The sequence below is a fragment of the Elgaria multicarinata genome, chromosome 4, assembly GCF_023053635.1.
Source record: "Elgaria multicarinata webbii isolate HBS135686 ecotype San Diego chromosome 4, rElgMul1.1.pri, whole genome shotgun sequence".
Lineage (NCBI taxonomy): Eukaryota > Metazoa > Chordata > Lepidosauria > Squamata > Anguidae > Elgaria > Elgaria multicarinata.
This window is the reverse complement of record NC_086174.1, coordinates 80,461,439-80,486,755: the sequence shown is the minus strand read 5'-3', so window position 1 is coordinate 80,486,755 and position 25,317 is coordinate 80,461,439. Positions and strand designations below refer to the sequence as shown.

The 25,317-nt window shown below is 42.1% G+C and overlaps 1 protein-coding gene across 2 annotated transcripts in view; it reads right to left on the bottom strand.

Moving 5' to 3' along the window:
- Nucleotides 1-6,202, bottom strand: part of HBS1L (HBS1 like translational GTPase) — a 51,170-nt gene extending 44,968 nt beyond the window's left edge. Inside the window, exons 1-3 of one of the 2 annotated variants that reach the window (XM_063124643.1) lie at nucleotides 5,997-6,202; nucleotides 1,248-1,313; nucleotides 323-454 (exon numbers count right to left, since the gene is read on the bottom strand). In XM_063124643.1, coding sequence (XP_062980713.1) covers nucleotides 323-454; nucleotides 1,248-1,313; nucleotides 5,997-6,039 — 241 coding nt within the window. In that variant the 5' untranslated portion in view covers nucleotides 6,040-6,202. The remainder of the gene's footprint in view (nucleotides 1-322; nucleotides 455-1,247; nucleotides 1,314-5,996) is intronic. The other variant, XM_063124645.1, reaches the window with a different exon arrangement.
- Between the last annotated feature and the right edge of the window lie 19,115 nt (nucleotides 6,203-25,317).

The following is a 25,317-nucleotide window of genomic DNA, read 5'->3' as shown; positions in this document are numbered from 1 at the left end:
CACCATGACTTCCATCTCTATGCAGCCAGCTTCCATGAAGGCCTGCTAGAAGATACCTGATAGCCTCACCTACCTGATAGGCAAGGATAAAGGGAATGTAACCAAGTCCCCACCATACATCTGTCTACCAACTAGTCCCTACTGATTAAATCTAAGAACTTTAATGCAGACTTCAATTTGATATAATTGTTTCAGTTCTTTCAATGCAGATCCTCTAATGGCAAGTCAAACATATCAGGTTATTAGTCAAAATCACAGTATTTCTACAAACCAGTTAAAGAACACAAGATCTAAACATATTAATTGACTTTTCTATAATTACCTTTCTCAACTCCAGTTAGCTGATGAGTGGAGACACAATTGCTATGGTCTTTATCCTCGTAGCCATATTCTTCTTCTAATGTTTCAGCAAATGCTGAAGGATTATTTCGTCTTGAATAGATAAACTGAGCAGCTGTAACATAAATCAACAACAAAACAGTTCAATCACCTTGTAACTTTCCAAACCCCTTTGTATTCATAACACTTTTGTGTTAATTCAAGAAATGTCTTATATAATGCCATTTGTTAAAGTTTGCAGCAAAGCAAGTATTAAATATTATTCTAACTATTCACAGTAGACTTTTCTGCAAATTTGATTCAAATTTCAATAGTTTCTCTTATCCTTGACCATTTAGATTTCAATTATGATCTACACAAGATGAAGAGTAACTAGTACAGATTTATAATACTTTATTTTAAATAAAGATAAGTTGATTAATATTAATGATTAAAGGCCATTTTGTTTTGGAAACACTCACAGAGTTGTAAAAAATAAATAAATCAGTTTGGGTGATCAGTTCAATGGTCCTAAGGCAGGAGTGGGCAACTGGCGGCTCTCCAGATTTTTTGGCATATAAATCCCATAAGACTTAACCAATAGTGACAGATGATGGGAATTGTAGGCCACACACTGCCCACCCTATCTTATAGGGAAGGAAGATTCGCCAATCAGGAAAATTTAGTCAGAGATTAATTCTAATCCAGTCTCTACAACCAATCTTAGACAAGTCACTTACAGATCTCCGCCTTCATTCTTCATCCCATTGCAAAGCTTTCTGCAAAACTTTTGACACATATCCTTACTTGGTATCTATGAAGCACTAAAGTAGAAAGCTCTTTCACAGCTGGAATTCCTAAAGCTATCAAACACATCACCTTTGCGTTAAGCGGGACATCAAACAATAATGGTCAAATATTAAACTAACCTGTTGAGGGTGAAATGCAATAATCATCCTCTACAGACTGTCCATAAAGATCATCTTCTTCAAAGTCTAAGAAGCAAAAATATAATTAACCTTCATAAAAGTGAAATTTTAGATAACTTCCTTATATGCATTGCTGTAACAAACATTAAGCTACACTACAGCTCAAAGGCCCTTTGACATGGACCCTTTTACAAAGTTTGGTATAAGACATAAATATAAAAATACAAACTCCTGCATTCATAGCTCTTTCAGAGCCTACTACATTACTACCAGTACCCTTGTTTCAATGATGGAACTACATCAGGTACCTTCAGGCGATTTCCTTACCCCCATAAGGGGGTACTCACCCATAGATTTCCTCGCCGAAAACAGCAATTCTAAACTGTACAAATACTCAGTTGGGAGTTGGCAAAGGCATACAAACTATAAACACATGCGCAAAATAAGAATGTCTTCATATATTGATTTGTACTAGTGGGAATTCTTTGGCTCAGTTGGGACAACACATTAGTCAACACTGGACTATTTAATCAACCATTGATTAAATACTCCCCCACTGACTAACGTGTCGGACAAAAACCAAACCACGATTGGTTATTTCCAAAAAAAAATAACCAATGGAGATAACCAATAGTTTGCAAAGTTGTTTTTCTGCGGAACCGTTGGTTATAATGCTGTGTGGCGGGCTCCATTGATTATTTCCCCTGCCAACAGAGGCGCGAGGCAAGAGCGGCAGAAACCCCGACCACTCTAGCCCAGCGGCGGGTCCATCGGCTGGGTAAATAATCCCATGCCAGCAAGCGCTTGGGGAGCCCTGATCGTGCTGTCCCTTGGTGGGGCAGCATGATATTGGGCTCCCCACATGCTTCCCAGCATAGGCACATACCATCCCTGGGTCGGGTGCCACCAATGACAGCACCCCATATGTCCCAGGGGTGTGCACATCTCTTGCCACCCCCGATCCAGCTGGAGATAGGCTCAAGGGGATAGAAATACCCCCTTCCATACCCTCATACCAATCCCAAAATGGATTGCAAGGAGGGGGAGCAAAGGATGCCTCCCGCAGCTGGACGTGAAACGTCCAACCGCAGAAGAAACCCATCCACCAATATCAAGGCAGGGATGATGCAAGAATCCGAGCTGCTGCTGTGACAAGCAGCATGGATTCTTCCGCACCACGTCCCATCCCCATTCACAAGAACAGAAGGGCAATCCTTTGCTGAAGCAGGCGGATGTTTGTGCGACTGATGCCCTTGCATCCCTCCTGCCTCAGCAAAGGATTGTCCTTCCGTTCTTGTAAATGGTGACGCCATGTCTTTCTCATTGGCTGCCACCTAAGAAGCCCTGGCGGAGCACTCTCCCTTCTTGACAGGAGGTGAGATTGATCTGCCACTGCAGCCGGCACTCAGCAATGGGTGCTCCGCGTCTCCACGTAGTGCATCTCTCCTCCCCCTCTACTCCCCACAGAATGGGGTCACCCTGGTAAGATATGTGGTAACCAGCGCTGCCATTTGGTGGGGAGGGCTTGGGGGTGGCAATCCCATGCAATCCCTCCCCCCTCTTATAGATATTCCATTGATTACAAGACGCATGACTGGTGCACTTTCCCCCTTATTTAATTTGGCACTTGAACCACTGGCTTATAAAAGGGTTACTAATTTAGAAGGTGAAAAAAATAAGTAACCACAATGATATTTTAGTAATTAGGTCTTTATAAACTTAGCTCAATAACTAGATTAGGAGTGCAATTCTATACATGTTTAGACAGAAAACAGGGATACAACTCCCAGCATTCCCCAGCCAGCATAGGAGTTGTAGGACTTTTTTCTGTCCAAACATGCATAGGATTGCATGGTAAGATTATTTTCAGAATTATTTGTCTTTAAACATTTAGGCTAAAATAGGCAACATCAGGCCTCTAGGACAAAAAAGGCAGAATCATTTAAATTTAGTACATTATATAAGTAAAATATAAGGGTTTATTGGTGATGAGAGATAAAATAAAACTCTCATATAGAGCCATTTCGATCCATTATTGACAGAAATAGAAACAGATTTTGGAAAAGACAGTATTGCTCTGCAATTATCTCTTTGGGGCAAAATAAATATAATTAAAATGGCTGCGCCTTCCTGGGATTATATACATATTTCATGGTCTTCCAATGATAATTGCAAGAAGATAATTCATTAAGATGGATCAGTTGCTTAGAAAGTTTATGGGGTCCTAACTGTAGACTAGCTATAGTATATACTAAATTGCAATTGTCAGTTTAAGCTGCGAGTTTAGCTTCCCAAATTTAAAGCAAAAGCAAAGAAGAGTCTTGTGGCACCTTAAAGACTAAGGAATGTATGGCATCAGCTTTCATGAATTATAGCCCAATAATATAGCTACCCTCTCCAAGTTTAAAGGTTTATCACTGAACATTTGTTCATATCTCAAATAATAATATAGTCTAGTAAGGTCAATGTTGGTATTACAAAATGGGTTGTATTAGAAATTGCATATTTAACATCAGTAATTGCCATGGACACATTAAGTAAATAAGTCAGACACGCCACCTATCATCAAAGAGATGAATGACAAATTTTGTTACACTCTTGCTGACTTACTAGAATGTGATTCCATATATTTTTGTCAATATAGAGTAAACCCTAATTATGAATTGATTTTTTTTAAAATGGAAAGACTAGAGTTTTGCTGCTGCAATCATTACAAAGTATTTTATGAATGATTGCAACATTTTGTTAATACCTGATTCAACCTAACAACAGATCACAAATGCAGTCACGCACATTAGTGCAAAACATTGGGCTAGATGCATATATTGTGTCTGATGTATGCATCATAATGTGGTATCGAAATGGAATCTGCCCAAACATGGAATAAAAATTCTATATACTAATTGTAGGATACTGAAAGACAGTCAAGTAATTATTTTATATAGTCTGTGATAAGTTTGGTCAAAAGAGTTTTGACCAAATCAAATATAACTTAAATCAATTCCTTTTTCAAAGCTCAAACAACAACAAAAGAATATTCTATGCTTGCTTCACATTACATTTAAGGTGTAGAATTTTGACTGTCTCAGACATAACCAGGCACTGAACTTCATTAATATGAAGCTATTCTAAAGCAGTATCATTATGGAAGATGTATTTTAGTATTCCAGCCTGATTTTTAAAGTTATGGGCACAATCGAACCAAAGTTGTTCTTTTAAGCCTCAAAGCTGTTCTTTAGCTCTAGATACATTTTGCCTTTTTTACTTTCATGCAAACTATTTGGGGAGTGTTTCCCACAATTTGGAAATTATCGTATGAGCAGTAGTTTTGGCTGAATTATGTTTTCTCCTGGAGTAAAAACTCATTTTAAGAAACTGGAAAACAAGCCTTTCATGTACCCAGTTATGAATACTGATATGCCCTTACAGGAAAAGGGAATATTTCATAGATGTGGCAGATCTGATCTTCTTAATGCAATTTCAGTGTTTTTAAAAATTATAGATCAGACCTCCAACAGCATCATTGTTCTAAACTATTAGATGGCATTATCTTCTTACATATTAGTTTAATAATAAAGCTACAGTAATTTATTCCAATATGTGTTAAGTACAACATTTATAAGTTCCATAGAGAATTATACATGAATACTGTATTTGTGCTATCTCCAGTATTCGAGGCAGTAAGCCTGTGTGCACCAGTTGTTGGGGAACATGGGTGGGAGAGTGCTGTTGCACCATGTCCTGCTTTGTTGGTCCCTGGCCAACAGCTGGTTGGCCACTGTGTGAACAGAGTGCAGGACTAGATGGACCCTTGGTCTGATCCAGCATGGCACTTCTTATGTTCTTATATAACGTTAGTAAAATATTATTTAAGTTTTTTTGGAAACAAGTATTTAAAGGCACAATAAACAATGTGCTTAAATATTGCATAAAGAAGAGGTTTAAAGGCACAACTGTGGCTATAAAGCCAAGTGGTTCACATACACTCTACTAACACATTTTCTATAAAAGCAGACTTTTACCTCCTCTTCCTTTCAACATTGGCCAATCAGCTGCCCCTGTTTGCAGCAGCTATGCATGATGCAACAGCTTCACCCCTTTTATTTTTAGCATCCACCAAACACAGGTACATCATCTCTAATCATGGAGGCTCCAGGTGGTTCGTTGTAGTTAATGCCTCTTTTCCATGTCTCTGTCTAATCCTTTTTTAAAAAGCCATTTAGCCTTAGCGGCCTTCACAACAACTGCAGTAACTAAATTCCATAAGTTAACGAGAACTAATATGTAAGGTTCAACAGGCCAGGATCAGCTGTGATTCAGACCCCAAAGCCCACCTGGTCTGTGCACTGGGGGACCTTTGCAGAGAAACCATCTGGCAAAAGTAAAACGGGGGAGGGGAGACTTACGAGAAAACTTCCTCAAAAGAGTAATGGGGGAGGGAGGCTGACTCATGAGGGGGCTTCCTCAAAAGAGCACCGACCCATCGACCCACTTTGTGCCAACCAACCTCGACACAGCAGCCCCCTTATCCCTCCCTCCTCCTCCCCGCCTACCACCACCACCACACCACCACCACCACCACCACCACCTGCTACCCCCCCCTCCACCCGTAGCCAGGCCGACCCCAGGCGTGCTCGTGACGTCACTGACACTCTCCCTCCTTTCCCCCCTCCCAGCACGGGCCTGGCAAAGCCTCTGCTGCTGCCGCCACCAGTGGGAAAGGACTTCCTAGGTACAGTAACTCTCTACCTTCGTCGTAGTTATAGCCACGCACGTTCCTGTGCCGGGCCATGGCGAACGTGTCGATAGAAACCTGGGGAAGAGGCTAGGCCTCTTACACCCCCTTAGAGTGGGCGCCTGTAGCGCCCCCGGGTCAACATGTTGTTGGCTTGGGCCTACCAGATGCCGCCCCGCCCTCCTCTCAGCCGAGCTTCTCGCGCATGCGCCGTTCAGCCAGCTCGCTTTCCGCCCCTCGCGAGCGCGCATGCGTGGCCCCGCAGTACGTAATAACGGCCAGCGGGGCGTAAGGGCTGCATACTGCCCCCGTCCGGCCTGGCGTGTCCTTGTTTGTTCGCGCTTACATGTTGCTACATCAGCTATACCGCCCGATCGCTCAGCGCCGCGCAGCCAATCCGGGCCAGGCCCGCCTCCTGGCTTCGTTTGTCAGGCTGCGGTATCCTGGCGCTCTTGTCGATGCAGCGTGTAAGTGCGCATATGTGGGTTTACTCGGAAGAAAGTTCCTGTGAGTTCAGTGGGGCTCACTCCAAGTAGGTGTGCAGACGTATTCTTTCAACACCAGTCTCTAGGCTAAACGCAGGAGACATCAAGAGGCAACTCAACGCTTTCCCTCTTTCCACACTATATGGCACAATCCTGTGCATATTTAGACAGGAAAAAAGCCTACAACTCCAGCTGGGGCACGCTGGAAGTTGTAGGCCTTTTTTTCCTGTCTAAACATGCACAGGATTTCGCCCTTAATTATTGGCTCGCCGGGATGTGGCATGTTTCCTCCAGGGCTAACATAGGACCATGTAGCTTCCGCGGGTTTATGTCAGTGTAAATCTGTGGCCAGGTAGTAGACCAGCCAACAAGGTGTTTGGATTAAAAAAAAATACTACTATTACCTACTACATGGTTATCCTACCCTTTCCCTCAGCAGCACAGAGCAGCGCACATAGCCACACTACAATTTTGTGAGGTAGGTTAGGCTGAATGGCAGAATGACTTGCCCACGGTCACTTCATGACAGAGGCGACAATCGGATACACACTTACCTGGGAGTCTCATTGAATTCAGTGAGGCTTACTGCTGAGTAGCTGTGTACGAAATTGCCCTGTGAGAGAGGATTTGAACGTTGCAGTTTAACATTAACTGCTCCTGTTGCAGTTTAACACTAACTGCTGCAGTACACTGGTTCTTTGATACTAAGGTCCAAAACAGAAGCCTAAAGCAAGATTATAAACAACATACTTTTCCAAGGGATTTTGGATTAATTAAAACTACAGTGGTTAAACATGGTACTTTGCTCATAGACACTTCCTTTGAAATCTCAGATTAACAGCTGTTTCATTGTAGGGCAGTAGGTACGTTGTCCTTTGGTAAAAGCTCCCTGTCTGTAGAATGGGCTTAATAATACCTTATCTCATTCAGTTGGGAGGAAGAAAGAAAAAGATAGTAAGATTTCATGTGACAGAATGCTAAAGAAAATATTAGAAATGTGATGCTACAAGTATGTTGTACAGTATCATGGATTATTATTTTATTTCATTTAATGAATCTGATAACTAGGGAAAATGAAGCAAACAATTAACTTGTTAGCATATTATTTAAATTTCTGCTTTAGTCTGTTGTAAAGCTCCATGGGTCATTGCTAAAACAAATACACTATCTTATAAGGACTAATCTTTTATGACAGATGTATTCCCCATTTTATAAATCTACATGAAAGCCTATCTGATAAAAGTTCATGCCTGCAGTATGGTGATTCTTTTATATCAATGTGCTTGTCACTCTGCCCTTTAACAAGTTATAGTAATACCACAGAGTTGGGTGGATATTGAAAATATGCAAGGTCTTGATAATGAGACACATTACCCACAAATTTTAAGAGAAACAGTTTACCAGAAATTTACCAGTTTATCAGGCAATTTTGCTTCTTGTACATGCTTTTAAACACAATGTGCCTAAAAATCAATTTGTGTAATTGTGACAAAATCAACCCTCATGGTGCTGCATACCACAATTGGCATTGTACATACTTTTCGCTACATGTTGATCATTTTCATGTGAAGAATGTCATGTACGAAGTAGATCTTTCTGGGTAGCCTTGTACAAGTCACTATGTCTCACTTTCATTTCTCTATCTGCAGAAATAAGAATAACTATCTACACAATTGTTAAGAGGTACATGAATGGTAGATGAAGTTTGTGTTCCAGGTAAGATGGTTGTCATGTGACCTCTGCAAGCTGGTCAATTCTGTCCTTTGAAAAAACAAACAGGAGTAAAGAGGAAAAAAGCACTGTAGGCTCCTTTTTGTTTCTATTCTGTCCTTTATTTTACTTAATTCCCATTCTGTCCTTCACTCTGTATACAATCCCATTGAAATGATGTTGGGTTCATACTGTTTCTTCCACTCACCATCTATATTTCTCCAATGAGGACTGTTTGCTGTCCCCACTGCAATTTTAACCTCCTAAAGTCTTGGTACAAAATGAGGATTGGGGGTATAAATTGAGGTGGGCTATGTTTTATTTTATTTATTTGGGTATTTCTATTTCACCTCTCAAGTTCTCAATACAATGCTAAAACAACCTAAGAGGTAAAAATACAAATCACAATAATTACAAATCACAGTTAAAATAGCAGCAACTTATTCAATTAAAAACAGGTAGTTCAGAGGCTTTGTTTTGAAGAAAAGGTTGTGGAGGGTCTATGGTGTTGTTGTTTGTGTTCTTCATATTTCAGGAGTATGTGTGTGGTAAGAATTGTACGTCCTCTTTATTCTGTAGGGATCGACATTAATGTTATTCTTGTGTTTTGAGTGCCTATAATTTTGGATGAGTTTAAGGCGGGATAGGCAATGTAGCACCCATGGCCACTTTTCTTGGTACCTACTGAGGTGCCCTTCTGCTGCTACTACTTTTATTTTTAAATAGCAACATCTCTTACTGACAGTTGAGATTGCTTCAAAGCAAAGTAAGGGCCTCTAGCTGCTCCCATCTTCTTTTCACATGAATGCCTCTGGGCCATATGTGGGGTCCGAGACATTCTTAGGAAATGAAGATGTCAAGTGTTTGCAGGCAGATGCAGTCATAACCCTACTCTCTGCTTGTCTTCCAGCAACCAATCAAGGGTTGACATCCACCCCCAGCTTGACCTTGGAGCAAGGTCAGTCGGTGGAAGGGCCGTAGTGTCCTCGCTTTGAAAAAAAAAGTCGGGATAAGTTCCTGACACTTTTTACCGTACAGCTTCAACGAAAAGCCCCGCAGTGGCTGCAAGTTGTCTGCTACATTGTATAACTGACCCAGCGTCACTGTGGAGCCACTACAGGACTTAGAAGACATATAGACAGGCCCCACGAGCCTTCTTGCCTGAAAAATGGGGTAAAAATGCTTTAAATAATAAAATAAATAAATCATTACTTAATTCAATAGCAACATGTTTTACTTAAAGAGCAATGACTATTTCAATTATATTTTCTGAGTTTTGACAATAAAATTATTTCACCAAGAATCACATTAAAGCATAATTTTGAATTGAAAATGTTTAAACAAATTTCTAATAGTTCAGGACATTATAAAGATTAGATTAACTGTCATCATACGTACAATTGCCTGGTCAAGTGGTTCCTTAAACTCTTTTCAGTCTTATTGCTATTTAATGTCAAAGTTTGAAGTATTGTTTCTAATCAGTTACACATAACACACCATGTCTTAAGTTGGCAACTGGAGAGTTAAAAGACAGTAAAACAGTCTTTGTTTAAATATCCCATTGATGCACCTTGACATAATATATAAAAAAGAAGGAAATATATAGCATTAAGTTGGCAACTATAGGTAAATGTAATAGAACAATTAATATTGGGAGTAGTTTAATCTTTTTTTTTACCAGGGATGCATTTACTGAGTAGAAATCTACTAGCTAAGCAACTATTGTTAAGCTGAGTCCTAATATAATAGAGTGAATGAATATAACAAATAGGCCCTTTCCTCATACAGGATAGTGCCATTGTGGACAAATAGATAAGAACTAACTTTTCCCTTGCTTCCAGTGCTGTTCATACTTAAGTACTCATTAATGCAATTAGGCAGGCTTTTCCTCCTGTAAGTGTTTATGAAGTGATAATGAGAAGAGATGATCACATACAAAGTGTTTAATAAGGAAGGGAGGAAACTATAACAGTTGGTTGACTGAATTTCTTACATTCAGTCGTATACATCTTTATTCGGAAATCCTACAGAGTTTAATGGAATTATCTCTCAGGTTGTTGTTGTTTATTCGTTCAGTCGCATCCGACTCTTCGTGACTGGATTACAATTCTGTTGCTAAAGCCTACTGCTCCATGCAAAAATCCCAGTGACTACAGAGACAGCTGCCTAGACCAGCCACAACTTCTATGCATCACAGCTGGACTCTATAGTCACTGGAGCGGCTGGCACGCCCTTTCTCACAACAGCAGACACTGGGATAAATGGCGGCAGGAGGACAACACGGGAACCACAGAATGGGGATGGTAAGAAATCCACAGCACGCTGCATTGTTCCCAATTATATGTGGGCGCTCCATAGCTCTCTTCCCCACTCCCCCATGATCATCCTAGTCTCAAACTCCTTGATTTAATGCTACTTCTGTTACCAGCCTTTCAAGCATATTCCTTAGATGTTCCTTTCCCTTCCATCAGATTAAGCGTCTCCTGTTGTCATTTATCCATCCAGATTGTCAGCCACTTTCTTATTAAGTCTGTAGAATTCCTGACTACAATAGTGTGATCCACACATAACTTGCACAGTCACTTTAGACAATGAACTATATTGTACAAAAACTGGTCACCTTTCTCATACAAGGCAGTGACTATGGCAACTGCAACTTACTTTGCCTTAATAATTACTATAATTTATTTAAAACATTTGTACTTTGGTTTTTGCTACTTTAGGTTTCCAAGGTAGCTTCTAGTCACATTAAAAAATGAGAATCACTGCATGGACATGCTTAGTATTGCTCTGCTAACTACTTAACTTTTGTGCTTCTCTAATGTGAACTTTTTTTTGCTCTTGCCATGTTAATTTGCAGCAGATTAACAGAAGTTGACAAGGTTAAGAACTTATAAATGTTATTTACATGCGATCTCTTTAAATCAGCAACATTGGGAGAAAAATTATACTGTTTGGGATAGTGAATGGATGTAAGTGTTACTTCAGAGTAACACATTTTATACACATGGGAATGCTTAAACTGACAGTCTGTTGGAGGGATATGCATATTTATTTATAGTCTCTCACTGAATGCACCTCTCACACACTTAATTCTGTGAACAAATAGTTTCCCTGGATTAGAAAAGTGTGTGTTTGTAAGCATTGTCACATGGCAAATAGCACCTGCTGAGAGGAATAAGGAGCAACAGCTTGTGCCCTGCTAGGAATGAAGAACTATAGTTATGGGCTGGTTGTTGTTTCCTCACAGCAAACCTTGATTCTTTCATGACAGAAAATTTGCATACTTTACACATACTGTGCAAAATAGTAGCTAGTAGTAGCTAGTTCATGCTTGAGTATATAGCATCTGATTAACACATCTGAGTTTCCAAGGATTTATAGGTGAGTTACTGAGCAGGTAAAATGTGGGGTCTAGGAGCAATAAAATACACCTGTAGAGTACAGTTAGTGATTGTTATTTCCAGGTTATGGGCTGGAATATATAGAGTTGGTGAATCCCATTCAAAATCAGTGGGCGCGTTCGGATAACACATTAGCCATCTCTGCCCCACGGATGACTATTTGCATGGCGCACTTGGGTGACATGCAAATAAATCCTCTGTTGAGTAGGCCATAAGGGCAAGGTTGGGGCCATAGAAACAAGGAAGGGGGCAGCAAGGAAGTGCTGCCTCCTTGTTTTGATGCCACATTCCCCATTTGTTGCTATGCTGAGGGTGGAGATAGACACTGTTAGGAGAGTCTCTCCTGACAGCGTCTCCCCACCCTCAGCATAGCAACAAATCGCAAACTGACGGCGGAATGCAGGAGGATACACTCACTCCTCCTGCATCCCACCCTTGTTCGTTACAAAGTGCTGGGGACGGAGCAGCGGCATATCTGGATGGATCGTGGTGGGGAGTGGGGGCAAGGAACATACACGTCCCTGGGAACACATGGGGCGTCACAATCAGCAGTACCCTACCCAGGAACGGCATGTGCCCACCTCAGGAAGCGCGTTGGCTGCCGCCGATCACAACACCCTGCTAAGGGGTAGCATGATTGGCGGCTCCCCAAGCGCTTCCCCTGATGGGATTATTCCCCATTCCTATAGAGCCCCGCTGGACAAGAGCAGCAGGAGTTGCTGCTGCTTTTGCCTCACGACTCTGTAGGCATGTGAAATAATCAATGGAGCCCGCCACAGAACACAATAATCAACGGTTGTACAGATAGTCAGCTCTTCAAACCGTTGATTATTTGTGTTGGTTATTTCATGGTAATAACCAACCGTGGCATGATTTTTACCTGACAGATGACACAATAGTCAACAGGGAACTATTTAAGCAACTGTTCTTTAAACAGTCCACCATTGACTAACGTGTCATCCGAACCGAGTTAATGTTCGGTTGATATATGGTGTAGCAAAATGTTAGGGAATCAGCACATGGGATCAATTACAGGTTGTTTTCATATTAAAAACAGATTTCGGATAAGTGGCCGGCTCTGCTCAGTGATCTCCCGTTGCCATTATTGGGCAAGCTCCTCTACTTTGATAAACTTATTTTTCCTCAACTGAATTTAGACTGTAAACATCTTTTGATTATGATACCATGTAAAGCATTATGTACAGTGTACATAATAATAAATGCACCAAATAAATGAATGAATGTCGGCTGCTCATATCCTTTCCTCCTCCCTGGAAGAAGAGTGATGCAACAAAATGCATAACAGCACCGTTCTTAGGAGTTCAAATACTTTGCATTTTTAATAGTTCTCATAACTGGTATAACATTCATGATAGTTAATTATAATAATAGAAGTCAGTAAATTGCATTGGTGAAAGTTATGTGGCAACTCTTCTATCAGGCTTGCGTATAATAATTTTTTAGGCCCAACAATTTATCTTCTCTAAAAGTACAAAGTGGATATACCCTGCATGAAGAGTACAAGAAGTTTTCACAATAACATTGAGTACACTTCTCAGCAAGATGTACTTTTTATAAAACCACAGTCTTCATTTGTGGTTGGAATCTTAGTAGAAAAAAATTCTCTTTACAAATGCACCAGGTGTTATTTTTTTTACAAAGTGTAGGAAATAATGCAACTCCAAGTGCTGAAAGGACCTATGTCACAAAAAAGGGGGGGGGAAATAATGAGGCACATAGACTATCAAACCGTAACCCTGTCCCATTTCATCCCCAGATCCATGTTTTCATTTTCCATATATGGCAAATTAAAGCTTCTAAAAAATGAAAACTGAATTATTATTGATGGTAGGAGCCAGACAGTGATGCTTAAAGTAGGCCCAATAAAATATGTGGGGCTTCATTTAGTCATAACTAACTTGACCTGTTGATTTAAATGGTTCTATTCGAAGAATGACTGTTTACTTGGGGTGTTCTTTAGAGAATGCATATTTATTTGGATTAATATCAGGAATTGATTAGCTTTAATAAAAGTATCAACACACCTTAGCCAATCAGGAAGAGTGAGACATGGGCCATTGGGCCAATAGCCTGGATCCTGTGTTGACCAAACAGCCCTCCCCCTGCTAGTTCACTCATGCACACAGACAGCTCTTTGGCTTCCCCCAGTTGATTGCCTTATACACCATGGCTGCAGCACTCATCCCACGCCTCTGAGAGGCCTGTCCCCTCACCGCATTTTGTTCTTGAGTGAGCATATAGGAGGGGCCAGTGTTAAAGCCTAGGGTAACTCTAACCAAAGCTTAGTTGGCCAACAGCATTCCCTAGTAAATAGGCATGTATCTCCTCTGTAAACTGAGCTGATAATGTGTCATTGCATGTGAGACTTAGGAAGGATATTCCCAGCTTCTCCAGCCAATACAGTAATCAATGAGAAGTGAAATGGGTCGACTAGACTTTTCAGTTTTATATCACTTTGTCCAAGCAGGTGGCAGGAAGAGAATATCATAGCGAGAAGCATTAGCCGCAGCCTCGTTACACTGTTCTTTACTAAAGGAAACATTTCAACTCAGCAGAGCCAATTCACCCATGCAGAAAGATTTCTGGACAGTATCACTTTAGACAGCGGGGGGGGGGGGGCTGCATTTTTAAATTGGAAAAAAGATCTTTAAAAAAATATCCTTGCACAGGAAAAGCTAACATTCCAGGGAGCAGACTAGGCCACAACTTTTCTCCCTGTCTGTTTTCATGGGCAGGGAGTTGGTGAACTGGTTGGATAGTTTTGTATTACTGTGAGCAGAGGTACTGCTAGTCCCAAAGTCCAGGGCCCCACTGCCTAGCTCCTCTCCCCAACACAATAGCCCACCTCACAGAAAATTTGCTGCGTACAGACAACAGGCCAACCCACAGTTCAACAAACAACCCATTGTTCAAAACAACCACTGAGTGAGGATTAGCGTGTTGTGTGAACAGCCCCAGTGTCTTGGGTGAATTGTACCAGTTGCTTTTTCTACACATTTGAACAAGTGGGAGATAATATTTAGGAAACTGAATAATTAGATATACCAGTACTAGGTCTGGGGAGAAGGTTAATTTCTGGGAATGAGGGAAAAGCTTAATTTGTAACATTAGTCCCTTCCAAATTTTAGAAATACTAAAGGATTTTACTGAGAGCCTTGATGGGAACGTATCGACATACATTAGATTTATTTTGGACATTTTTTTAAGCTATTTTGTCTGAAGTGCCTATCATTACAGAAAAATCAGGACTGATAAGTTAGGGAATCAGAAAATTTGTGATAAGCTTATTTTTCCCCACCCCCAAAAGCAATATAGTAGCCTTTGGGGCCCACCCAAAATTTGCATTAAAAGAAAATGTGTTTTGCAGTATCGTCTGATAATGATGAAAGTATCTTCAAAAAGAAGGGCTGCAGCAGCCCAAAACGTTTGTTTTGTTTTTATTGCTATCATGTCTTCTGTATAAGCTCTCCCTGCACCATCTTGCTATCCCTGCCAACACTTTTCTTCTGAGTCAGCAGAGAATCGAAAGTCTGTTATTGTTTTGGGGTTTGTTTTTTTAAAATGAGAACACATTTCTAGGCCACATTTATTCTACAAATGCAGGAGATATGTGCAAAGGCCCATTTCCCAGGCTCTGATATTCTCCAATCAAGACCTGTATCCTGGGGTGGTCACCTCTACGCTTTTCTGGCTCCTGGAAGCAGCAGGGGATAGTTCCTGGTAGATGTTCTCCTCTAACATATAACAGCTGCAGTGATGTAGTTGTTCTTGAAGGTAGTCTAATCATAACCAGAAAAATACTGAGAAACATACGTTATAGGTGTCGAGCTAGTTAAAATTGTAGGTTACTACAGTCTCCCATGCTGTCATCAACAGATGACTTGTACCCCCACTTGCTGATGATTTAGTCTAAGGCCAGATCTACACCAAGCAAGCTATGACACTTTGAAAACATTTTGAGAACTGTATATGGTGTGTGTCCTGGGCCACAACAGTTGTCATTACTGTTATAAACCATTTTAAAGCAGTAGTGCAGATCCTGCCTAACTAGAATCATCTGGATCATTGTGAAAGTTGTGATGACTACCAAGGAAAGAATAGGAAAAGTATGTTTGGGAACATGAATGTTACTTTGTAAGAAGTGACTAGCAAAGTAACAGTTTTAAACAGTTTGAATTGGAGAAGTGCCTACTTGACTTATAATTGGTCTTGGAATGTTGTCTTAGAACTGATGCATTTTATATAAATGGAGGAAAGGCCATCAAAGCAATCACTGGAGGAGGAGGAGGAGGAGGAATAATAATAATAATAATTTTTTAAAAAACTGGGATTTTATGCAGTCGCAGCAGAAAAGCTGTAAGCAAAATTATATCTTACTTCGCTTGTGTGAGGCAATGGCAAAACCTAATGTGAGCAACTGGCCAGTGTAAAGTGATAGGGTGTCCTAGAACATGCCCCAGAATCCTCTGCCACACACAGGGACCCTCAGCAGAGGAAGGAAGAGTCCACTGAGGGTACAAAGCCTGAAAGACATTGAATAGAATATTTTATATCCCCCATACTAGTCAAAAAGATCAGTATATTCTGTATGGGACATTTATTCAGTATATTATACATCAGGACATGACACTTAAGTCAGTTGACAATTGTACTACATTCTGTATTCCCTCGGTATCTATAAGGGGCTCTGTTCACCAACACAGAGGGTGGTCAGTATTCCTTTAGGTGAAGATCAACTAGTTCCTCTGTTCTAAACAGTTAAGAATAGAGTTGCTTATAAAATGTAGGAAATGCTTCCTGGAATTTAGCCAATGTAAGTTTTTGATCCTCTCTTGATCTTTATTTTCACTAATCCTTTTCTTTTTGTGTTGTTTCCTTTTGTTGATCTGCCAAGATTATGTCAGTCTTGTTCCTCCCTCTCTGTCTTGCTCTCTCTCTCTTCCCCAAAAATATTTTTGTTGAGTTTAATTAAGCATTTTACCAAGTTTGCCAAGAGCAAATTAAGTTATATAGTGAAATAAAAATTATCAAAGACCAAGGCAATTAATAAGGGTTTATTGTAAACTCTTAAGGTTTTAATTTCCAGGTTTTGCATATTCTTCGATTTCAGCTTTTGGGTAAATGGGGTCTTTGCATCATCCCAGTTTCTGCTACGTTCTCTGTGACATTTTAGTTGATCCTAATAAACGTATTACCTTACTGTGGTTTTTGGATTTTTCCTAATAGATCAACATGGCTACCTACATCTTTTGTATATTCAAAACCACTTGGTGTCTGAAATGTAAAACTGTAGAACTACAGTTTCGAATATATAAATTTGTTACATTGGAAACATTTTACAAAAGAAAGAAGAAAGAAGTCAGTAATCCAGTTGCAAAATGTTAAGACATAGACTTGTGCACCACACCATCAAAAAAAAAATTAATTACACATTGCTGCCCCACCCCTCAAATCACTTAATATGCTCCATGGCTCCAAGTATTTGAAAATCTGCTGTCCCTAAAACAGTGGCCCTACACAGAGGCCTTGCTGAACTGAAAGAAGCATGAAACTCGAAGAAAATGGCAGATGGCATTGACAAAGCAACAAGGATTACTATCCCTTCCACTTCTCTGCACTGCTCCTCCATCCTGGCCCACCAGGACCTGCTAGGCTCTGCCCCTGCCTCAATACTATAACGTTTTAACTTAAGAGTTGGTGATCCTAGAGGCTAATGTTGTGGGGTTGACAGGCGGCACATTTAATTTTCATCACATAGGCCACAAGCTACATGAACAAAAATGAGTTTACCTTCTGGCTCAGTTACTTAGTGGCAAAACTATGTAAACATAAATATGCCGAAATGATCATTTTTTGAGATCCTGATGTGATGTTTGTGTTCATTTCGCTTAAGAACGTAAGAGCCAAGCTGGATGAGACCAAGGATCCATCTAGTCCAGCACTCTGTTCGCAAAGTAGCCAACAAGCTGTTGACCAAGGAACCACAAGCAGGACATTGTGGTTCTGCCAAAAGCGGCCCTTCCAAGAAATTCCTGACATGTATGGGTGATAACTTTCTCCTACAGAAAGTGGTGGAAGGAACTAGAGGGTCAGCAATCCTTGACTTGTTATTGACCAATAGGGATGACTTAGTGGATAAAGTGGCAGTTACGGGATCTCTGGGGGAAAGTGACCACGTCATACTTGAATTCTTGATTATGAAGGAGACAAAAGTCGAGCGTAGCCATACACATACTCTGGATTTTAGGAAAGCTGATTTTAATAAACTCAGAACTATAATAAGTAAGGTCCCGTGGCAAGGGAGCCTAAAAAGAAAAGGAGTGCAGGATGGGTGGGAGTATCTAAAAAATGAAATTTTAAAGGCACAGTTACAAACAATTCCAACAAGGAGAAAAGATAGAAGACAACAGAGGAAACCAATGTGGCTCCACAAAAAGCTTATTGATGAACTGAAAACAAAAAGGGATACATATAGGAAGTGGAAGGAAGGCCAGGCTACAAAAGAAGAGTACAGACAAGTGGCGCAGAAGTGCCGAAATGGCGTCAGGAAGGCTAAAGCTGTGAATGAGCTGAGATTAGCGAGGGATGCTAAAAGCAATAAAAAGGCTTTCTTCAGATATGTGAGTAGTAAAAGACAGAGGAAAGAAATGGTGGTTCAACTGCTTAATGAGGATGGCAAATTGATAACAGACGACAAACAAAAGGCTGAAGTGCTCAATTCCTACTTTGCCTCGGTCTTCTCCCAAAAGCGGATCTATGACCCCCCTGGAAAAAGTGAAGCAGAAGTTGAGGGGGCAAGATTGCAGTTTGAGATTGATAAACAAATGGTCAAAGAACACCTAATTTCCTTGAATGAGTTCAAATCCCCAGGGCCCGATGAACTGCATCCAAGAGTAATGAAGGAGCTAGCGGAAGAACTCTCAGAACCTTTGTCTATTATCTTTGCAAAATCATGGAAGACGGGTGAGGTGCCGGACGACTGGAGGAGGGCTAACGTTGTCCCTATCTTCAAAAAGGGCAAAAAGGAGGAACCTGGGAACTACAGACCAGTCAGCCTGACATCCATCCCTGGGAAAATTCTGGAGCAGATTATAAAGAAGTCAATCTGTAAACACCTTGAAATCAATGCAGTGATTACTAGAAGCCAACATGGATTTGTCAGGAACAAATCCTGTCAGACTAATTTGATCTCATTTTTTGATAGGATAACCTCCCTTGTGGACTGTGGGAATGCTGTGGATGTCATATATCTTGACTTCAGCAAAGCTTTTGACAAAGTACCACATGACATTCTGATTAACAAACTAGCTAAAAGTGGGCTAGATGGAACAACTATTAGGTGGATCCACAGTTGGCTACAGAATCGGACTCAAAGAGTACTTATCAATGGAACCTTCTCAAACTGGGGAGAGGCAACGAGTGGGGTGCTGCAGGGCTCAGTCCTGGGCCCAGTGCTCTTCAACATTTTTATTAATGATTTGGACGAGGAGGTGCAGGGAACGCTGATCAAATTTGCAGATGACACCAAATTGGGTGGGATAGCTAATACCCTGGAAGACAGAAACAAACTTCAAAGTGATCTTGATAGGCTGGAGTGCTGGGCTGAAAACAACAGAATGAAATTTAATAGGGATAAATGCCAAGTTCTACATTTAGGGAATAGAAACCAAATGCACAGTTACAAGATGGGGGACACTTGGCTCAGCAATACTACAAATGAGAAAGATCTTGGAATTGTTGTAGATCACAAGCTGAATATGAGCCAACAGTGCGATATGGCTGCAAGAAAGGCAAATGCTATTTTGGGCTGCATTAATAGAAGTATAGCTTCCAAATCACGTGAGGTACTGGTTCCTCTCTATTCGGCCCTGGTTAGGCCTCATCTAGAGTATTGCGTCCAGTTCTGGGCTCCACAATTCAAGAAGGACGCAGACAAGCTGGAGCGTGTTCAGAAGAGGGCAACGAGGATGATCAGAGGTCTAGAAACAAAGCCCTATGAAGAGAGACTGAAAGAACTGGGCATGTTTAGCCTGGAGAAGAGAAGATTGAGGGGAGACATGATAGCACTCTTCAAATACTTAAAAGGTTGTCACACAGAGGAGGGCCAGGATCTCTTCTCGATTCTCCCAGAGTGCAGGACACGGAATAACGGGCTCAAGTTAAAGGAAGCCAGATTCCGGCTGGACATCAGGAAAAACTTCCTGACTGTTAGAGCAGTGCGACAGTGGAATCAGCTACCTAGGGAGGTTGTGGGCTCTCCCACACTAGAGGCATTCAAGAGGCAGCTGGACAACCATCTGTCAGGGATGCTTTAGGTGGATTCCTGCATTGAGCAGGGGGTTGGACTCGATGGCCTTGTAGGCCCCTTCCAACTCTGCTATTCTATGATTCTATGATTCTATGACATGGTGCATTGTGCAACAGCATCCTTCCACCTATGTTCCCCAACAACTAGTGTATACAGGCTTACTGCCTCTGATACTGGAATTTGCACTTAATCAAGACTAGAAGCCATTGATAGCCTTCTCCAAGAATTTATCCCCTTTTAAAGCCATCCAAATTGATGGCCATCACCACATCTTGTGATAGTGAATTCCATAGTTTAACTATGCGTTGTGTGAGGAAGTCCTTCTTTTTATCTGTCCTGAATCTCCCACCAGTCAGCTTTGTGGGATGACCCTGGGTTCTAGTATTAAGGGAGAGAGAAAGAAATATCTCCCTATCCACATTCTCCACACCATGTGTAATTTTGTACACCTCTATCATGTCACCCCTTTTCACTGTGGCACTTGGGCCTCTTTGATTGGCTATCATGTTCTATCATATGCTCATGGCCTATTCGTTCCACTTCTACATTTGGATAATCAAAAACATGTTCATATTAATCTCCTTCAGATGATTTAACCTGAACAAGATGCTTCCCAGCTCCTGTCGGCTTTCCCCCGGGTTTAGTTTTAAAGCTGCTCTGCCACCTTTTTTATGTTTACTGCCAGCAGTCTGGTTCCATTTTGGTTTAAGTGAACCCTGTCCCTCTTGTACAGGCCTGGCTTGTTCCAAAATGGTCCCCAGTGCCTAACAAATCTGAATCCTTCCTACACCACCAACTCATCCGTGCATTGAGACTTCTCAGCTTCGCCTGTCTAGTTGGCCCTGTGTATGGAACTGGTAGCATTTCAGAGAAAACCACCTTGTTGGTCCTGGATTTCAACCTCCTACCTAGAAACCTAAATTTGGCTTCCAGGACCTCACGACCACATTTCCTTACATCATTGGTACCAACATGGACCATGACAATTGATTCCACCCCTACGCTACTACTACGCTATCTAAACAGTACGTGATATCCCTAGCCTTTGCACCAGGCAGGCAACTCACTATGTGGTCTATATGCCTATCACAAACCCAGTTGTCTATGTGTCTAATGATCAAATCTCCCACTGCCATACGCTGCCCTCCTCCCAGAGGCATATCCTTGGTGCAGGAGGATATTTGCTCATCTTTTGAGGAATGGGTCCCTTTTAAAGGATCATTTCCCTCTTCCTCAGAATGATGCCCTCCTGCCTCGAGATCTGCATTTTCTGTGACTGCAGAGGAGCTGTCAGCAATGGAGTGGGACGTCGCTATTAGGTCCTTTAAGGTCTTGGATTGCACTTCTTTAAGTATCCGAAGCTTTGAAAATCATGTCTGTTAGGGAGCAATCCAGCCACCCAGGGAGGGCAGACAAGGGCTGTTGGATTGTACCGACCTCCCTTTCTGCAGCCTGACCTTCCTATCTGCAGATGGATAAGGAAGTCCACTGTCAGACACCTTCTTTGCAGCAGTGGAAAACTCCGCTGCTATCACTGCACCAGAAGGGGGAAGGGGCAGATAGGGGGAAGCCGTGGATCCAAAATGCCCCAAGAAAGAGCTCAAAAGTCTACTAGCCCAGTTTACTGCTTCCACTCCCATTGAAATGGGTTGGGGGAGGCAAGTAAAGGGGAAAGAACCACCCCACTTCTGAACTTGCAGGGCAGGGCTTAGAAAGCAGTGGTTCTTCTTCCACATATTCTCTCCCAGAGGATTGCTCTGCCAGTAATCACACACTAAGGAAACAGTGGATTTGTTTCCTGATAATGAAAAAAAAAACTTTTATTAGAATAGCAGCTACCGAGCAGGACGAACAGAAAGACAACACTTGCGGGGTCGTGTTTCCGTGTCTGCAACAATTTGTGAATGCTAGTAAAGATAAAGATCTGGCTTCTAACAAGTTGGGAAAGCAGGCGATGGCTCAGAATAGGATTCTGCATTGGGCTCCCATACCTAATAATCTGGCCCTGAAGGGTCAGAAATATAAAGCTGATGTTAGGAAAGAAAGTTGTGCTTGCTCCAATAAAAAAAAGTCTTTCTTTATGGAGGGATAAAAGAAACCCTGGATGGTATCCAAATGTCAACAAGATTATAATCAGCTAATTTGTTCAGAAAGAATTTGACAGTTTGAACATTTACCGTGAGCCACCATCCCTCTCCTTCCGTCAGGCCCTTTCCCCTTCCTCCATTTATTTTGGCAAAGCTAAACTGTATGCAGCCCATAACAGCACTAGCTCCATAGTCCTGGTAGTACCATGCATACAACACCTTTGGGCAAAGGGATATGTATTTTCCTCTGTCAGCCAACATCACAAAAGATATTATTGACCAGTCAAAATGGAAGATTTCCTAATGAAGCTGTAATTGATTGTAACATATGATACCTGGAATTACATGAAATATTATTTTGTGTGTGTGTGTGTTTTTAAAAAAACCTTCAGGCCTTTGGTGTATTCCCCCCCCCCCCCCAATCACAAACCCTTCTGCTGTCTATTACCCTCCAAGCTACAAATGAGTTGCTTAAACTTGAAGCATTCATCAAATCCCCTGCCTCCTGGCTTCACCCATTCTCACCCCACACCTGCAGATCTGAAAAGTTGCTCCTCCTGGCTGACCTCTCCCTCCCCAGCCCCTCTTCTCTGTCACTGTATAAATGAGTGAAGGACTTAGAGTTGTTGTTTTTTTAAAAAAAAAAACAACCTTTTTATTATTATTTAAATGTGTGGGGGGTGGGGAATAAAGCCCATTGCAGCCTTTTCAGGCAAACTGCTTCAGACAATCTTTAGGCCTCAGCAAAACCAATAATGAGGGGTCCTACCACACTCCTTCACTCTAGTTTGTGTGGAGGGAAGCTAGACGTTTCCATCTTGCTATATTTTGGCGCCCAAGCAACCAAGCAGGCCTGATATTAGGTTTAGGGAGGATGGAGGAACTCCTGAGTACATGACCTCCCCCTCTTGAGAGTTGGGATACAAACTTTCCCCCCATCTCTTCTGTTATCTCATATATGCTTCTGTCATATGTTCTGTCTGCTAAATTGTTATTCGTACCAAGACCTTTCTTTTTACTTCAGACATGAGAGCAGGGCACTATAGCCTATATGGATATACTGTGTGGAATATCCTGGTCAGCGTGAGGCCATTTGGCTTGCCTGAAGAAAGCAGGGCCTGATAAAATCCTATGAGTGCATGATTTGTGGGAGGGTGTGTGTGTTGTATTTCGTTGGCTATGCTCAAGTGACCTACTATGACTGACCATGAATTCCAGAAATCTGAGGGGCAGCTGCTGCCTTAAATCTGTCTGTTTTCTCCAAGGTATCTTGCATGATCATATGTAGCATGCACCACCAAACAATCAACCTTTGTGAATTTTTAAAATTTTATTGTTACATTTATTGCCTCTGCCTCTAGCTCATGGCTTGCCTCACAGGCTATTTGGTCTCTCTCAGTAACACCCTGAGATAAACATTATGAAGGGCGCCTTTGACAGATAGATAATAGATAGATAGATAGATAGATAGATGCTTGTGTTAAATGATATTCCATCTGCTCATGTCATACTGTGTACAGATTGCATTGGTTAATCTATTCTGGAGGATGAAAGGTGTGGGATCAGTTTTCCTACCTTTCAGCTGGCTTTAACATAGACAACCTCCTGTGCTCTCCCAATATCAAGATTATATTCCTTACAGAGCAATCCTAGACTCATGATGTTCTGGCTGAAGGACCATATGATTTGGCAGAAGCCCCCCTAACTCTGGCAGAACTTGAGAACACTGCCGGCATATCAGGTATGCAAGTGGAAGTGCCCAGATATGCCAGCAGAACAGCTAAAATGGGGCAGGGTTTGGGGCAGCACAGGGGAGAAACACAATTACACTGTATCCTGTATTCCTCCAGACCATGGCCATACCCCCGTCATACTAGCCCAAGAACTCATGCAAAGATTTTCCCTACAATTGACTTCAGTGGTGTTCTGATTCATCTATAGCAGAGACTCACAAAGTGATCAATTGATTGTTGCAGCACCATGGAAAGCTTCACAGGCACAACTTGGGGGCTGTCTATAGGCACTCAAAGCCCCAAGCTGGCTGTGAATCTGTGCTGCATCTGTTTATATGACGCAGCCACAGATTTGCAGCCACTGTGGGGCTTTTCTGCAAAGCTGTAAAAAAAAAGTCAGGAATGTACTTTGACTTTTTTTGGTGAGAGCAAGGTCACCCCGGCTCTTCCACCATCTGAATTTGCTCCATGGTTGATTCGGAGGACAGCATCTGGCGACTGGTCGCTGGAAGCCAGGAAGAGGGTGGGGTGGTGGTCAGCAGAAACCCCACACTCCCTCCTTGGTGTGGGGATCACCCCACAGGAGTGATCCCCACACAGGATCACCTCACAGGAGCAAAACCGTGGGGTTTAGGGGGAACGCGGTGCCAACTTGGTGCTGTGAAGACAGCCCCTTGTTCAGACAAAAGCTGGAGATCAGTCATGAGTCCCTCCATTTGGTCTTCACCTTTGTAACTCATGCTCCCTGCCTGAAGACTGAGAATCCTTAAAGCATGGGAGGGGAATCTCCCACCCATGGAGTTTTCATCTGGCCCGCGGGGCCTTCATGTATTCCTCCAGGGTGTGAGCCTTTATCAGAGATAAATGCAGGGAATCCAGGTGGGGTTGACATACAGTACGCAAAGCCCCACAGATTCACCTGTGTGGCAGCATCCCATGGGAGTGCTCCTCCAGCCACTGATTCAGTCAGGGAGGCTTTGCTCATATCAACTTGGCGCTACATGAGCAAAGTGTCTCTGGCTGAGTCAGGGCGGTTTTGCTGTTCGCTGCCCTCCCCCAATGGGAGAAGCTAGTGCACAGCAAAGCAGGGTCCCAGCTAATACACTGGATGGGTGATCTGCTCAGTGCTTTGGACAAGACCCAAGTGACATCCGGGGGTGGGGTGTCACATCGCCTGATGTCATTCAGTCCACAGAGGGCTGGGTGGAGGTGGGGTCATCCAGCCCTCTCACCCCAATTTAGTTCCCCACCCCTACCTTAAAGGGCTAAGCACTTCCCTTTTTTGTGGCCTCCTGCCAGGTGCACTACCTGTTCTGTTGGGCCAGCGTGGTGGAGTGGATGATACTTAAGATGCATGGGTTCTAGGAGAAAGCCTCCTGGTTCAGGTTTCTCATGCTCCTGATCACTAGCCTTGAATTCAGCATCAGAAAGTGTCCTTCAGCCAGTGATACAGGTTCAGTCTTGCCCAGTCCATCCAATTCTAACCCTGAGCTGAAGACTGATGCCATGGCAGTTGGGAAGGTATAGTCCCCATGTCAGTGACAACCCCACCCGCATCACCATGAGCTCCATCACACAGGAGGAAAC